Raw genomic sequence first — 15,117 nt, 5'->3', positions numbered from 1 at the left:
AGGGAGTCCCACGGGGGCTCTGCATGGCTGGACTGCAATGCATGGGGACAGGCAGCTGGGAAGGTGGCAAGTGCCATTGCAGCCATGTGTGGCGCGTGTTCACTGAGCTGGTGTGTGACCAGAGCACAGCTCTTCACGGGGGGACAGTGCTGTCTGCTCTAGGCATACCAAAACATCTATTGATGTGGAGAGAGGCACGATCTGAAAGTCAGCTCTTGGTGCCATCAACCCACAGAGCCTCGTACCTGTTGCTCCCATGAAGGGGCAGGAGCCGGCCACCCTTCTGCCATGTCACCCGGGGCACGGGCCACCCCTCTGCATGGCACGGCAGCATCGCCGAGCCGTTGAGCAGCGCCCTCGCCTCCTCAGGGCCCGGCTGGATCTCTGGAGCCACTGCAGCAGCACCCAGCCAGCACCACAGAAAGTCAGAGACACGGTTCAGGGGATGGAGGTCATCAGCCCAGACCAGCACCGGAGGCTGGACACCATCCAACCCTGCCTTCCCATTACCCCGACCGTAAGACACCCCAGAATATTGCACGTCCCTGAACTAACAGGGAAGGAGCTGGCACTCGCTGCCAACAAAGCCCCGAGGCAGGGTGGCACTCACCGTGAACCTCCACCCGGAGGCGCAGGCTGGTGTTCCCCAGCGGGCTGGTGGCCCTGCAGCTGTACTCCCCGCCATCCGCTGCCCCCACGGCCTGGATCTGCAGGAAGCGCCCCTCGGCCAGGACCTGCCTGCGGGCATCCTCCTAACGCCCCCGGGAGCCCCCGTCAGCAGCTCTCCCCACGTCACCCCCACCACGAGCCTAACGGGACTGGGGCAGGCGCATCCCAGCCCCTGCCCGTGCACCGTCCCAGGTTCTATCACACGTACCTGCAGCGGGGACCCCTCACGGTACCACTTGATGTGGGGAGGCGGCACGGCATCCTCAGGGCACTCCAGGATGAGCTGCCCCCCTGCCACAGCGGTGATGCTGGGCGTCTCACCAACGCTTGTGATGCTGAGAGGCGCTGTGGTACACGTGCCAGGTGAATCAGGGGGTGCCAGGTGGGTTGGGCACCCCCATACCCGTCCCCGTAAGTCATGCATGGACTCCCCCCACTTTGCAGGACCATCACGCTGTGCTCCAGACACCTCTTTGGAGGTTTACGGCCCTCACTGCTCTCCCTATCCACCCCCTCAACAATCCCAAGGAGGGATGTAGGGAATGCTCCATCTCTCTGCCCTCCCCAGAGCTCTGACCACCCCACAGCACCCCCTGCTAGCACCCTCCTCGCTGTGCTGCTGGGGCCACACTACCTTGGATGCTGACATGGAAGCTCCTGCTGTCCTCCCCGGCAGGGCTAGCGGCCAGGCAGGTGTACAAGCCAGCATCAGCCACCTCCATAAAGCCAGGAGAGGGAAAAATTGAGGCATGAAAAGAAAATGCAGGTGGAGAGAAGAAAGAGGAACCCCTACCTTAGTACTCTCAATGTGGAGGGTGCTCTCATTCCCCAACACAAGCCAGGGCCCTGCCAGCAGCCGTCCATCCTTCTCCCAGGTGACAGTGGGCACAGGGACACCCCTCACCACACACGTCAGCTCTAGCGGGGTGCCCACAGCAATGGACATCTCGGTGGGCTGGGACGCAGCCTCGACGAGGGGCGGCTCTGCAAGGCACACGGAGAGGTGGCTGGGCTCCTCCCCTCGTTGCTCCCAAAAAATTGGCCCTTCCCAAATCCCTGGGGGAAGACACGCACCCATCACCAGGAGGTGGAAGGCTTTGCTGGCTTCCCCCACCTCGTTGGATGCCAGGCAGGAGTACACCCCCACGTCAGCTGGCCCCACGGCCACCAGGCTTAGCCGTGGGCTGCTGGGCGCCTGGTTGCTCTGCCGTGCCAGGGGCTCGCCGTCCTTCAGCCAGGTCACTGCCGGTGCTGGGGACCCAGTGGCTTCACAGGTGAAAGTGACATCGGAGCCCTGGGCCACCACCTGCTCCTCGCTGCTCTCTGAGCTCTCCAGGACAGGGGGCACTGGGGAGGGAACGGTCCCCCTTAGCTGGGTCCTGGGAGCAAATTCGGGTCCCCAGGCAATAGGGACAGATTTGGCAGTTCCCTGATGTCCTGCAAGCACCCAAAGGTGGCTCAGCCTCCCTACAGGTGCTCTGGGATGGCTTTAAAGCTGGTCCCACCTCACTCCAGCCTCTCCGAGCCCACCCCAGCACCCAAGGGATGGCTCAGGACCTGGCTTGGAAATGGGGCTGTAAAGCACAACATGTGCTCTGTCAGCAAAACTGGTGCCCAGGTGCCCTTGCCCTTCTCTCCCCAAACCCCCGGCTGCCTCATACCCTGTATCTGCAGGACGAAGCTGCGATCGGCCACCCCTGCCCGGCTGGAGGCAATGCAGGTGTAGAGCCCGGTGTCAGAGACCTGTGCCTGGGAGATCCTACCCCACGGAGCAGGGCACAGAGATGGGGAGGAGATATCAGCTCTGCATCCCCCCCCTGCCCCCCAAGGTCTCCACGCTGATACGCAGCCACCTCAGGGTGCAGCCATGGCCATCCCAGCACGCAAACCTGGGTACCAGCCCCAAAACCTGCAGCCGAGCATCACTCCAGGGTCGCTTCTTACCGGAGGACGTGCCCAGCCGAGAGCAGGGTGATGCGGGGGGACAGGCGGAGGGGCAACCCGTCCTTCAGCCAGCTTACATGCAGCGGAGGGGACCCCCGCGCCCGGCACTCCAGTGTCACCGCTGCGGACAGAACTCCACGGACCACCTCCGAGTCATCGGCACCTCGCTCGATGGCGGGGGGAACTGGGCGAGGGGACAGAGGGGCTGATGGGGCTGTCAGGGGTGGGTGGCCCTGGTGCTGTCCCGTGGGCCCCGGCCCTGCTCACCCAGCACGCTCAGCGTGTGCAGCCGTGCATCTTCCCCCACGCTGTTTCGGGCCACGCAGGTGTACGCCCCCGAGTCTGCAGCTTGGACCCCCTCAAGGAGCAAGGAGCTGCCATCCGGGGACATCCTGCTCGAGGAGGACAGTGTAGTGACCTGGGTGTCCATCCCTAACGTGCCCACAGGGCAGAGAGGCTCTGTGCTTGGTGGCAAGCCAGGCTGCAGATTTTGGGGTATGCTGTAAGGCCGGCACAGTAGCTGGGACCCTGACACGGTGACAGTGACCACGCCAGGCTGCAGCACCATCCGGGACACCAGGGCTTAACCCAGGGTGATGCTCCTCAGCCAACAGCTGGGATATGCTCATCCCAGCCCAAGCGAGGAGCCAGGGGAGAAGCAGCAGAGCTCAGCCTGCCTTGCACTGCCCTTTTACACATGGGGAAACTGAGGCACGGACAGGGCTGTGCCATGGCTACCCTGTGGGGTGGTCCCCCTGCCCCGCACCCCAGACTCACCGGGCACGTGAAGGGGACTGCAACCCCAGGGGCTGCCCGTCCTTCAGCCAAGAGACGTGGGGGGTGGGCTGCCCCTCCGCCCGGCACTCCAGCCTCACCCCTCTGCCCTCCAGCACGTTATGCTCACTGGGGACCCCCGCGCTGGCAATCCGGGGTGCCACTGCACCGAGAAGAGAAGGAGGCTGAGGAAGACGAGGAGGAGGAAGGCTCCCATCCAAGGGAGGGCCCATGGGGACCCATGCTGCTTTGGGGAAGCCCTACCTCGCACCAGCACCACGAAGTCCTTGCGCGTCTCGGCGCCTGGGCCCTGCACCAGGCAAGTGTATCGGCCCTGGTGGAAGGGCTGCAGGGGGCTGAGCTGGAGCTGGCCCCCCCCGGACACCAGGCCCCACTCCGGGCTGCTCTCTGCGAGGAGACAGGGTGAAGGGGGCTGCAGCAGGGCTCCTCCGCCGAGCCCTCCGCAGGCACATTGTCATGCTCCTGCCTTCCCACCGCCAGGACCCAGGTTTGGGGACCCCATTAAAGCAGAGGCTGGGGCTGTGCAGAGCACTGTACATTGTTGGAGATTTGCAGGAGAAGAGAGCCACTGGTTTGGGGGGCAACCCCCCTGTTCCAGCAGGTACCCTAAGGGCTGGTACCCAGAGAGCTCACCCCCACATCCCTCCATCACATCTCACGCCCACATCCCAATGCTTCAGCCTCAGGAACGAAACGGAGGCCTCAAAAACATGCAGGGAATATGTCGGCTCCTTCATGCTCTGCCTCCTCCCCTGTGAGGCCCTGCATGTCTCTTGCAGTAGAAAAAAAAGGGGAAACTGAGGCAGGACTGCTTTAGGCGCGGCAGCAGCGGTGCTCGGAGTGGCAGCCCAGCACGATGTCCCCCTGTGCACATACCCAGAGGGCTCCCATCCTTCAGCCAGGTGACAGCAGGCATAGGCACACCAGTGACTTGGCAGGTCAGGACGAGGGGAGTCCCCACATCAGCATCAAGCGTCTCCTGCTGCGGGTCCTGGATTCCCGGAGGCTCTGAGGAGGAGGAGGAGCAGGGCCGGGGTGTGTGAGCAGGAACATGCAGACCCAGCATGTGCCATCGGCTCCTCGGTGCACACTCGGGAGACAGAGCTCCCAGCCGAGCCCTCGCCGCTTACCGTGGACGGTGAGGATGAAGCGCTTCTCGTCTCGGCCAGCCACGTTCAGCGCCACGCACGTGTACGTGCCCGAGCTGGAAAGCTGCAGGCGAGGGAGCTGCAGCACCCGGGAGCCTGGAAGAAGCAGAGAGCAGGAGTCAGGGCAGGCTGGAGGAGGACCAGGTCTGTGCTGGCAAGCTGACCCGTCCCCCAGCAGCCGGCCAAGCTCGATGCAAGAGGTGCATCTGGCCATCAGAGTCTCTCCATGAGGTCTGAGGCCTCACTGGGCACAGCAGAAAAGGGTGCTGAGCTCCTGGGCAGCAGCAGTGCAGAGTTTGGAGGATGCAACCCTGGGTCCTCTCCGGAGGGGATTACTCAGCAGCAAGTTGTTAGTGCACGGTACGGCCAATAGTCTGAGCTCGAGTCCCACGTGCAGCATCCAGAAGGGCAGATTAGGGGAGTTAGAGCCCGCCATCGAGAGCCGGTGGCCGTGCCAAGCTCCTGGGAGACGGGCTGTCATGCCTGCTCATCCCGACGTACCTGGGGTGACGGCCACCTCCTCACCAAGCCGCAGGATACGGCCATCCTTGTACCAGGCGATCTCTGCAGCGGGGTGGGATCGGACGTCGCACGCCAGCGAGACACTGCCGTTGATGACGCCATCGATGTTTTCGGGCTTTGTGCCCACAATCCAGGGAGCTTCTGCTCCAGCACACCCCAAAAGACAGCGCCAAAGGGGAACCGTCACTGCGGAGGCTGAGGTCTCTCCAGGAGGAAACACACACCGAGCATCTCGCCTGCTCGGAGTGTGCCGCCACCTCGACCTCCTTGCATGGGGTGAGTGTGACAAGCGCGAGGGGACAGGGGTGGCCATGCAGTTCAGGAGCCACAGGAGTCTCCAGCTGGCAGAGGAGGAGGAGGGTAAATCAGCAACCCAGGGAAGGGTCACTGGGGATGCCTTACCCTGCACAGCGAGGGCAAAGTGCTTCTCAGCTGACCCGGCCGGGTTCTCAGCCACGCACACGTAGCTGCCAGTGTCACTCGCCTCCACCGCGGCCACCTGGCAAAGGGGGAGCAGAGCCCCGCTGAGGGTTACCCCAAGCCAGGGAGATGCTGGGGCTCCCACAGGGACTTTGGCACTTGACAAGACCAGGGCAGCCTCCTCCTTCGGGAGGGAAGTGTGCCCCGTCCCCTCCACTCAGTGCCTCCCGTGTGCCCCCTCGGCACAGCCACCCTGCCCGGGAAGACACCGACCTGCAGGACCGTGCCACCCTCCAGGAGCTGGTGCCGTGGGCCGACCACAATGGGGACATCGTTCCAGAGCCAGGACACCGCGGGCACCGGGTGCCCGGTGGCATCGCACTTGAAGTGGACGGTGCCATTGATGGTGGCCGTCACCTCCTCAGCCAGGTCCTCCGTGCCCCCACGGATGGTCGGGGTGGCTGGAAGCAGGGGGTTACAGGGCTGCCACGTGCCACCATCCACACCTCCCACCCCGACGTCCGTACTCACTCAGCACCTCCAGCTCGTAGTGCAGGCGGTCCTGCCCCGCCGCGTTGGCCGCCTCGCAGGTGTACCTGCCCGCGTCCTCCTCCCGCACCGCCGGCAGCTGCAGCACCCGGCCCCCTGCGGCACAGGGAGGGTTGGGGCAGGGGACAGGGAGGGCTCCGCAGGGGGTCGCAGGGCCCCCTCCAACCTCACTCTGCACACACCCCTGTGCAGCCCCGGTGACCCTGCAGGTTCCACGGATGCTGTGCGTGCTGGCAGGAGCAAGGGGACAGAATCCAACCTCCTCCATGCTATGGATGCTCTCAACCCACAAAGCTGCTGCAGGAAATCCCCCCAAACCTCACAGTGAGGGGTCCATGCCCATTACCTAGCAGCATCAGCACCCCTGGGCCAGGGGAGAGGGGCTCCCCATCCTTGTACCAGGTGAGCTGCGGGGGTGGGATGGCATTGGTGTCACAGTAGAGCATGGTTGGCTGGTCGAGGATAGCCTGCCGGTGCTCTGTCACCTCTCCATCCTGGTCTTCCTCCTGGTAGAACATCTCAAGGGCTTCATTGGGGCTCATCTGCTGCTGGAAGAGGGGTGGCACTGTGGGGACAGGCTGTGGTCAGCTGTGGGGAATGGGCACTCATACCCCCAGGCGCATCCAGAGCATCTGCTCAGGCCTGATTAGGGCCAAGGAAATGGTTGTTTTCCAGCAGATGCAAACTCTCTTCCTGCTCACTCTGCTCTGCTCCCACAAGGGTCCCCATAAAGGACCCCTCCTCTTGCTGAGACACTCACTCCCCCAGGCGCTGGCTGGCTGCCCAGGGCTCACCTTGGACATGCACAATGAAGTCCCTGTCATCTTCACCCACGGCATTAGTGGCTACGCAGGTGTAGTGCCCCGAATCAGAAACACTGACTGGTTTGATTTGAAGGACCTGTCCCTCGCTGAGGATCTGGAGGTGGCCAGTGCTTTCCAGGAGCTGCACGGGGACCCCAATCCCAAGGCAGAGAAGAAACAGAAGGACAGGAGGAGGATTGCACACCCAGGAGTAAGACAGAGGTCAGCCAGCTGTATAAAGGGTATCTTCCACTTCCATCCACGTGGGAGAGTCCCCAAAACCAGCAGCTCCCCCCTAGTCATGGTTAGGACCTCACCTGCTTGTCCTTGTACCACTGGATAGTTGGCTCAGGCACAGCCCAGGTCTCACACTCCAGCGTCACCGTGCTGTTGACCCTGGTTTTCACCTCTTTCATGGCAAATTCCCCCAAAGAGTCATCTCTGGCAATCCAAGGAGGAACTGGTGTGGAAGAGATGACACATCTGGGATGAGAGAAGAGTCCCTAACACACTTGTTCTGCCTGGTTAGCAACAGGCCGCATCTCAGGGTGCTGCTGACACCCTCAGATGGACCCCTTTGCCTTCCACAGGGTAGACCAGAGGCTTTTTGGGAACACTTGCCAATATGCATGTGTCTGAGCATGAGCTGCACGAGGTGCAGCTCCCCTGGATGAAGACATGGGAAGGGAAGAAAGGGGCACTGGCCCGATTACAGTGGTGGGGTCACTGCAGGAATCACGAAGGACACAGAGCGTTCCCTCACCCAGGACCTTCAAGTCATAGTTCTTCACAGCCTCCCCGACTTCGTTGGCCACGATGCAGCTGTACGTGCCCGCATCCTCTTCCTGGGCATTCAGGATCTGCAGCCCATGGCCACCTGGGCAAAGGGGGTCTCCTGAGAAGGTCACCGCCCACAGTCATGGCTGTCTATCCCCATGCAGCACAAGAAGGTATATTAAGGGACCTGCTGATCACTTGCAAGCCTGACTTGAGGGGGTCTAATGCTCTTCTAGAGAGCAATTTCCAGGCTTATGAAACCCAGCACTGTCTCCCTGGTGCTGCCAAGGAGGGTCTAACTGTTATCAGCCAATGCAGCACATGGAAGAGCAGCATCCACCTGTCGGCCTGAGCCCCTCAGGTCCTGCAGGATGATGACTTCTCACCATCCCACTGCCCTGGAAGCACAGTCAGGCCCAGAAAAGGCCCTGCTCCCACTCCCCTGGGCAAGTAGCAAGGTTCTACCACAGTCATGCAGAGCCAGTGGACACCAGCACAGTACCAGGGAGCAGGTGGATGTTTCTAGATGCTTTGAGGGGAACCTCATCCTTGAGCCAGGTGATGTTGGGAGATGGGTATGCCAGAGCCTCGCAGAGCAGGGAGATGGGGTTGTTGATGATCACTGTGACTTCTTCTGCTTCGGCATCGTGGGCATCTCCAGCAAAAGTAGGACCAGCTGCAGAGACATGTTTTCATGGCAGATCAGCATTAGCACCCACTTGGCTTCCCAATGCTTTGTTCCCCCCACCACAGAGCATGATGTGAGTTCAGGGAGTTGGACTTGACCACAACGTATGAAGGTGCACAGCACATACAGCACACGCCCAACTTCAGACTCTGCCTTGTGTTGCTGCCCTCCAAAAACACAGGGGACACAGAAGATGTGCTCCCCCTTCCCACCAGCCACCATCAGAGATGGATCCTGCACTAGATGGGCCCCTTACGTTCTTCGAGAGGTCTCAGAAGGGCTTTCTGTCAGCTTCAGGACATCATGCCATGCTGCTGGCTGTAGGACTAAAGGATCCTCACTGCCTACCTGGGGCAGGCAATTAAAAAGCCCTCTAAGTCCATGTCCCCTGCTCACATCTGAGACTCTGTCTCCACCCAAAGGCATCTCATACCCAAAACATCGAGCAGGTAGTGCTTGGTTTGATTTGCCACAGAGCTGGAGGCCATGCAGGAGTAGCGGCCAGCATCAGACAGGGAGGCTCGGGGGATGTGGAGCACAGAGCCATCAGGGGAGATGGAGAAGGTGTCTCCACTGGGCAGAGGGTGGCCATCCTTCATCCAGGTGATCTTCGGTTGTGGGTTGCCTGCGTGGGGTGGAAAGCAGGTTTTGGCCTTCACGCAAAGTTTTTTCATGCGCAAGCACAGCCTGACCGGGGTCACCGGCCCGGAGCTTTTCTGCAAAGCAGGGACATCAGCTCAAATCCAAAGTTATCATGATCTGGATCGGGTTTTTAGAGGCTGCTGGATGAGCCAGCAAGAAGAAAGAAAACTGTCCTGAGTAGGAGGTGATTAATTATTCCCATCGCTAAAGGAGAAACCAGATTAGAGGAATTTTAGCTCCATTTGGGAAAGATTGGAGCTTACGTGGTGGAACAAGCTCCCTGCGTGGGCCCAGCGCTTCCCGGACAGCCCAACTGCAGAGCCAGAGACTATCTCAAAAAAACTCTTCAGCTGATTTCAACTACTTTCATGTCATCAACTGGCACCGTGCATTTGGTCCACGCCCCAAAAGGAGACTCATGTCCCTGAGCCCTGTCTCCCACCTTCTCGTGCCACCTCTGCTCCCCGCATGATGCTCACCCGCAGCCAGGCAGGACCAGGTGGCAGGGTGACCCTCAAGCACTTTGATGGTCTCTTCTTTGCCAGCGTTCTCAATGTGGGGTGGAACTAGGAACACAAGTCACCAGGGACCTCAGCAGCTGGCCAGCTTCGCTGAGCCTCTGAGCTCACATGTGAAAACACAAAGGACTCCAGTGCTGCAGCTCCCACCATGCCCAGTCTTAACTCCCTGTTCCTGCAAGGGTGAAACTCTGAAATCCCACCAGGAATTCTGCAGCAGATGGAGGACCCCTCCTTACCTAGGACGTCCACATAGAAATGTTTCCTAGCCTCCCCAGCCACGTTGCTGGCCAGGCAGGAATAGTGGCCACTGTCCTGGGCTCGTGCACGGGTGAGCCTCAGCAGCCAGCCCCCTGGAAGCATGGAGCAGAGAAGTGTTAGGGCCCTGATCCAGGCACCAGCCCATTACAGCAGTGCTCCTACAGGGCTGGAGCTCCACATGTTTAAACCCATCAGCGTTGGTGCAAAAGGTGTTCCCAAAGGGCTTGTCTCTCACAGCATCCACGCCTTGTCCCTGACCTGAAAGCACGTGCATGTGCTCGCTGGGAGTGACAGGAGAGCTGTTCCAGGACCAGGTGACTGTGGGCACAGGGATACCAGTGGCCTCACAGGTCAGTGTCAGGGATCCTTGCAGAGACACACTGATGTTGGTTGTCAATTCTGATCCTTGAATGAACTCAGGGGGAACTGGGGACACAGAAAAGAATGGGCATCCATTTGCAAAGCAGCCAAGACAGCAAAGGAGCAAGGGAAAAGGGGGAAAACTGGGCAAACCCAGCTTGTTCCCACCCTCCTGCTTTGTACAGTTTGAGGACACAAGCCCAGACAGACCACTGGCATCATCTGAAGTTGTTGACTTTGAAGATGTTATGGGACACGTGACCCACAGCAACTATGTGCCACTTACCTGCACCCCCAAGCCCATGCTTACAGATGCGACACCAAGCTAGCCACATGCTCTGAGTCACCTCAGGACTTTTTCAGCTCACGTGCTTGGTACCTTGACCCACAAGGTTTCCCCAACTCCTTGGGAAGTAGATGACTCTACAAAGTGTGAGATGGTCTGCTCTGATGACCCTGGAAAGAAACTCCTGCCTGATGGAGCCAGTTCTACAGCTGTGCCTGGAGCATACACCACCTGGCCCAAGACCTTCTGCACTCTGGGTTGTCCAAGATCTACTCTGCACCAGGTTGCTCTCCGTGCTTATGCTGCATTAAATGTGCGGTGGGACATCACCGCCCTCCTGAGCCTGTGTGCATCCATACCCTGCAGCCACCAGCCCCGTCCCACACCCTTACCGTGCACTGCAACATCAAACTCCCTCTGCTCCTGCCCCGCTGCATGTGCCACCAGGCAAGCATAGCGTCCTGCGTGGGCCACCTCTGCCTTGGAGATGCGCAGCCGCCTCCCTTGCGCCGTAAGCAGGAGCCCGTCCCCGCTGGCCACGGGCTGCCCATCCTTCACCCATGTCACCGTGGGTGGCGGCGTCCCCACGGCCTCGCACTCCAGAACTGTCTCGCCATCCTTGATGACAGAAACCTTCCTCAGGGCTTTGGTGCTGCCCTGGATCCTTGGCAGCGCTGCAGGCAGAGGGACACAGGGTGGAGGTGATGGTGTAACAACTCCCCTGGATGGTGGCAGCGGGAGGGCAAAGGAAATGCGAGTGGGTGCCACCAGTGAGATTGGGCTGCCAGAGTGAAACACCAGCTGCAACCAGCCAAGAGGAAAGCTGGAGGGGCAAAGCTAGCCCAGCATCCATTCTGAAACACCCAAGGCAGCAGGCAACAACTGTGAGCTTTTGGGTCGTGCTGAGAGAGATCAGGACCTTCAGCCTCCTCCAAAGGTCCTCTGTGTCTCCAGCTCCCCAGCTTACCGTGCACCTCCAGGCGATGTTCCCTCCTGCTGCTGCCAGCCGCATTCCTGCACTCGCAGGTGTACGTCCCCTCGTCCACCAGCTGTACCCTCTCGATGTACAGCACTCTCCCTCCCGCGGACACCAGTTTTGAGCTCTCGGGCTGAGTGGAGAGGGGCTCACCTGCCCGGGGAAGGGGAAAGCAGCCTCCTCTCAGGTTCCCAGCAGGACCAGTTCCCACCCAGAAGCTGGGTACTACTCAACATAAAGCACTCCTTGCTCCAGAGAGACCAACATCTGTCTGGTGGGTCAATACATGTGGGGGGAGGGATGAGGCTGAGAAGCAGGACCCTACCGTCCTTCTGCCAGCTCAGGGTGGGGAAGGGGATCCCATGGCACTCGCAGGCCAGCCTGACAGACTGCCCCTCTGGCACGGACACGGCGGCAGGCTCTGCCGAGGAGAAGGACGGGGGCACTGCAGCGGGGAGAGGAGAGGAGCAGCTCGCTGGTGGCACCGGATGAGAGGAGAGGGGCAGCTCCCTGCCGGAGCTTCGTCCTGCTGGCTACACACCACCCGCAGCTCCACTGGGCTCCACACAAAGAACCGGTAAGCCTCCCCTGCACTGGCTCCATGTGGAAATAATAATCTTGACTCTCCAGCTATTAAGTGAGAGATGCTTTTAATTGCACGTGGCCTACAGTAGAGGATGACCAAGCATCCTGCGCCAGCCACACAGGCAGGCCAAGCCCAGGTTGGCCAGACACAGCCTTATTAGGTAGCACTGCTCACTGGGAAGGTTACCTAACACTTTCCATTATGGGATGCTGTTCTCAGTTGCTCATAAATACAGCTGGCTGGAAAACAGTAACTCCTTCCCATGAGGGATATCAATTTGTAGAAGAAAAACCCCAACACCCAGAAACCCCTGAAAAACAAAAACAGCAGAACCCAAACAATCCACCCGAGCCAGGACGCCAGACGTGCAAACATTTCCCTGGGAAGGGATCGCAGGAACAAGCCCGGATCAGGAGAACTGGATCTTCTCCACTCCCTGGCTACCTGCCTGCAGGACTTCCACCAACTGGCCTAGAGTATCCCTGAGAAAAGCCAGATCCTGGCTCAGCCCCCGGCACTGCGGATGTACTGAACGGGCTGGGAGGCTGCAAGGATGCTCAAATCGAGCGAGAAAAAGCGGCCAGTGCCCGTCCTGGCAGCGGCCTGTGAACCACCGCTGGCATCTGCCCGACTCGGGCAGGAGGAGAGAAGGGGGACAATACCTGAAGTCACCACGGCACTGACCGGGTGCAAAGAAAGGACAGCGAAGCCCTGGCTGTGGCAAGGAAATCCCTTCGCTCTCCTGCCCAAATTTTGGAAAGACATCTCTTCTGCATCGTCACTGAAATCTCCCCCCAAGACTCATGCAAATGTTGGCTTTTTCCTCTGTGATACCCATTCTGCTGGGGATTCCCTACCACCTCCAGCTCTTTTGTTTCGCAGAGCTTTAATATTTTGGGCTTAGTGTTTCCCAAACCAGTCAACTACCCCAGGTACATATTATAGATAAAACCAAACTGCACATAATACAGTAGATATGTGGGTGTGTGTATATGCGTACACACACATGCACAAAATATTTGCCCCCAGTGGCTATTTCAGCCGCAGGGGCCCTTACCCCACACATCGAGGTTGTAGTGTCTCTCCGGGTGGCCGGGCGCCTGGCACGTGTACCTGCCCGCATCCTGCACAGCGGCTCGCTCGATCTGCCGGAGCAAGCAGAGACACTAGGATGCTCTGCAGCAGAGCTGGACCCGTGCAGCCCCTCCATGGGGGGTTTTGGGCCAGCAGAAGCTGTAGGGGTGGGATCAGCATGAGGAGCGGGAACGGTGCTGAGCCACGGGCAGCAGGGAGAGACACCCCCTCCCTCTGCACCCACTCTCTCTCAAGGCCAGGGAGGCGGAGATGGGGGGTCTTCACAGCCCTGTTTCCCCTCCCATCCTCTGCAATGCTCTGAAATGTCACCTGGAGCGTGGTCCCCTCCACAGACAGCTGCATGCCCTGCTTTGGTGTGAGCACGTTCCCATCCTTCAGCCAGCGGGACCCCCGAGGGGGGACCCCAGGGGCCAGGCACTCCAGGGTCACCGGCTGGTTGACAGTGACAGAGATGTTCTCTTCCTCACCCAGGGTGGTGGGGGACACTGGAAAACAGATCAACAGGGCAACACCTTCCCTGAGGCACCCCCTTTGGTACCCCTCCCCGGGACTGGTCCCCCATGGTCCTGTGCACTTGCAAGGGGGTGGTGGAGCAGCCCCATAGTCCTGAGCATCACCTCCAACCCCACAGCCATGCTGGTGGGAAAGGGGCTGAGGATGCACAGGAGTACTTACACCGCACCTCGAGGGCGGCCTCACGTCTGTCCTCCCCCACGGCGCTGCTGGCCACACACATGTATGTCCCCGAGTCCTGGAGGCGAGCAGTGGGCAGGGACATCGTGCGCCCACCGGAGAGGATCTGTGCATCCCCAAGACACAGAAAGGGCCCAGTTGAGCACGAAACCAGAGAAACTCATAGGCAGTGGGGCTGCAAGCCGGCACGCAGGAACAGGGATGAATGGGGATAAGCCTGCCTTGACCCCGTCCTTGTCACATCCCAGGGAGCCTCTGCCCATCCATGCCCCCCGTGGCAGAAAAGCCCAGCGCAGGGCTGAGCAGGTCCATGCTCCCGTAGACGAAACATGGGGCAGGTCTGGGCACCATTGCACCTGCTCAGCTCCAGCAATTGCTTTTTTTAGGTGCCAGAACGTGGAAAAGGAGCATCTTACTGGACAGATGTCCCCAGTGAGCCCCCCCTCCACCAGGAGCTGTCTTACCTGTGGGCCACCAGCCACCACGCTGGGCACTGGATTGCCATCCTTCAGCCACAGCAGCACCGGAGCTGGCGTCCCCGTGGCCTCGCACTCCAGCGTCACCGGCTCACCCACCATCACCGTGAGGGGTCTGGGGGCAGCTGTGATCCGTGGGGGCACTGGGAGGAGCAGAGAAACGTCACCAGGAGCAGCAGCGTGCAAAAGGTACAGGGTGGGTAGGAGAAAGTGTGGACCAGGCAATACCCGTCCGTGGGGCCATGGGTTTCTAGGACATTGTTTGGGATGAACACATGGGATTGCATGGCTGAAATTGCAAACAGGGCAGAGGACAGGGGCTCTGCTAAAGTCATCACCCAGAGACGTGTCCCAAGGGTTGGGACAGCCCTGCTGGTCCCATGCACACATGAGAGGCGCTGGAGGGGGAAAGCACCCAGCTGTCAGGCAGGCATAGTCCTTCCCCTGCTCACTGAGGACTCACCAGTCACCTGCAGGCTGTACCAGAGCTCAGCGACACCGGCCCCGTTGGAGGCCACACAGCGGTAGCTGCCAGCATCGGAGAGTTGGGCACGCTGGATCTCCAGGTGCTTCCCATCCCTGGACAGGGTCCAGCCTGGTGCATCCAAGAGCTGCTGGTGCCCCTTGTACCAGGCAATGTCTGGAGGAAAGCAGGGAGCCAAGCTGTAAGGGGTGATGCTGCTGCCCTTCTCGTCAAGGAGACCCAGGGAAAGCCCCAAGGACATATAAGCAAGAGTTGAGGGAGAGGATCGACTCACTGGGAGTGGGCAGCCCCGAGGCCAGGCACTCCAGGGACACTGTGCTGTTCTCCAGGATGGCCAGGTCCACTGCACTGGGTTCAATGTTCGGAGGCACTGCAACCCAGCACGCACAGTCATGATCTCTGCACGGCCCAAGCCCGCTGCAGCC

General features: G+C 60.3%; 1 protein-coding gene across 1 annotated transcript in view; it reads right to left on the bottom strand.

Moving 5' to 3' along the window:
- Positions 1-15,117, bottom strand: part of HMCN2 (hemicentin 2) — a 37,016-nt gene that overhangs the window by 7,996 nt on the left and 13,903 nt on the right. The window contains exons 26-60 of the mRNA XM_086475940.1: positions 14,967-15,062; positions 14,672-14,848; positions 14,197-14,351; positions 13,715-13,838; positions 13,349-13,524; positions 13,002-13,089; positions 11,684-11,803; positions 11,350-11,511; positions 10,775-11,056; positions 9,995-10,162; positions 9,715-9,828; positions 9,437-9,523; positions 8,749-8,940; positions 8,130-8,303; positions 7,614-7,727; positions 7,168-7,310; positions 6,842-6,992; positions 6,394-6,612; positions 6,030-6,143; positions 5,772-5,959; positions 5,481-5,577; positions 5,058-5,219; positions 4,539-4,652; positions 4,285-4,416; positions 3,652-3,795; positions 3,391-3,550; positions 2,881-3,005; positions 2,614-2,797; positions 2,331-2,428; positions 1,744-2,016; positions 1,505-1,653; positions 1,304-1,385; positions 878-1,014; positions 611-752; positions 246-393 (exon numbers count right to left, since the gene is read on the bottom strand). Of these exons, the coding sequence (XP_086332066.1) occupies positions 246-393; positions 611-752; positions 878-1,014; positions 1,304-1,385; positions 1,505-1,653; positions 1,744-2,016; positions 2,331-2,428; positions 2,614-2,797; positions 2,881-3,005; positions 3,391-3,550; positions 3,652-3,795; positions 4,285-4,416; positions 4,539-4,652; positions 5,058-5,219; positions 5,481-5,577; positions 5,772-5,959; positions 6,030-6,143; positions 6,394-6,612; positions 6,842-6,992; positions 7,168-7,310; positions 7,614-7,727; positions 8,130-8,303; positions 8,749-8,940; positions 9,437-9,523; positions 9,715-9,828; positions 9,995-10,162; positions 10,775-11,056; positions 11,350-11,511; positions 11,684-11,803; positions 13,002-13,089; positions 13,349-13,524; positions 13,715-13,838; positions 14,197-14,351; positions 14,672-14,848; positions 14,967-15,062 (5,191 nt within the window). The remainder of the gene's footprint in view (positions 1-245; positions 394-610; positions 753-877; positions 1,015-1,303; positions 1,386-1,504; positions 1,654-1,743; positions 2,017-2,330; positions 2,429-2,613; positions 2,798-2,880; positions 3,006-3,390; positions 3,551-3,651; positions 3,796-4,284; positions 4,417-4,538; positions 4,653-5,057; positions 5,220-5,480; positions 5,578-5,771; positions 5,960-6,029; positions 6,144-6,393; positions 6,613-6,841; positions 6,993-7,167; positions 7,311-7,613; positions 7,728-8,129; positions 8,304-8,748; positions 8,941-9,436; positions 9,524-9,714; positions 9,829-9,994; positions 10,163-10,774; positions 11,057-11,349; positions 11,512-11,683; positions 11,804-13,001; positions 13,090-13,348; positions 13,525-13,714; positions 13,839-14,196; positions 14,352-14,671; positions 14,849-14,966; positions 15,063-15,117) is intronic.

Source organism: Leptosomus discolor, chromosome 19 (assembly GCF_034619465.1).
Source record: "Leptosomus discolor isolate bLepDis1 chromosome 19, bLepDis1.hap2, whole genome shotgun sequence".
Lineage (NCBI taxonomy): Eukaryota > Metazoa > Chordata > Aves > Leptosomiformes > Leptosomidae > Leptosomus > Leptosomus discolor.
This window is presented reverse-complemented; position numbering and strand designations above follow the sequence as displayed.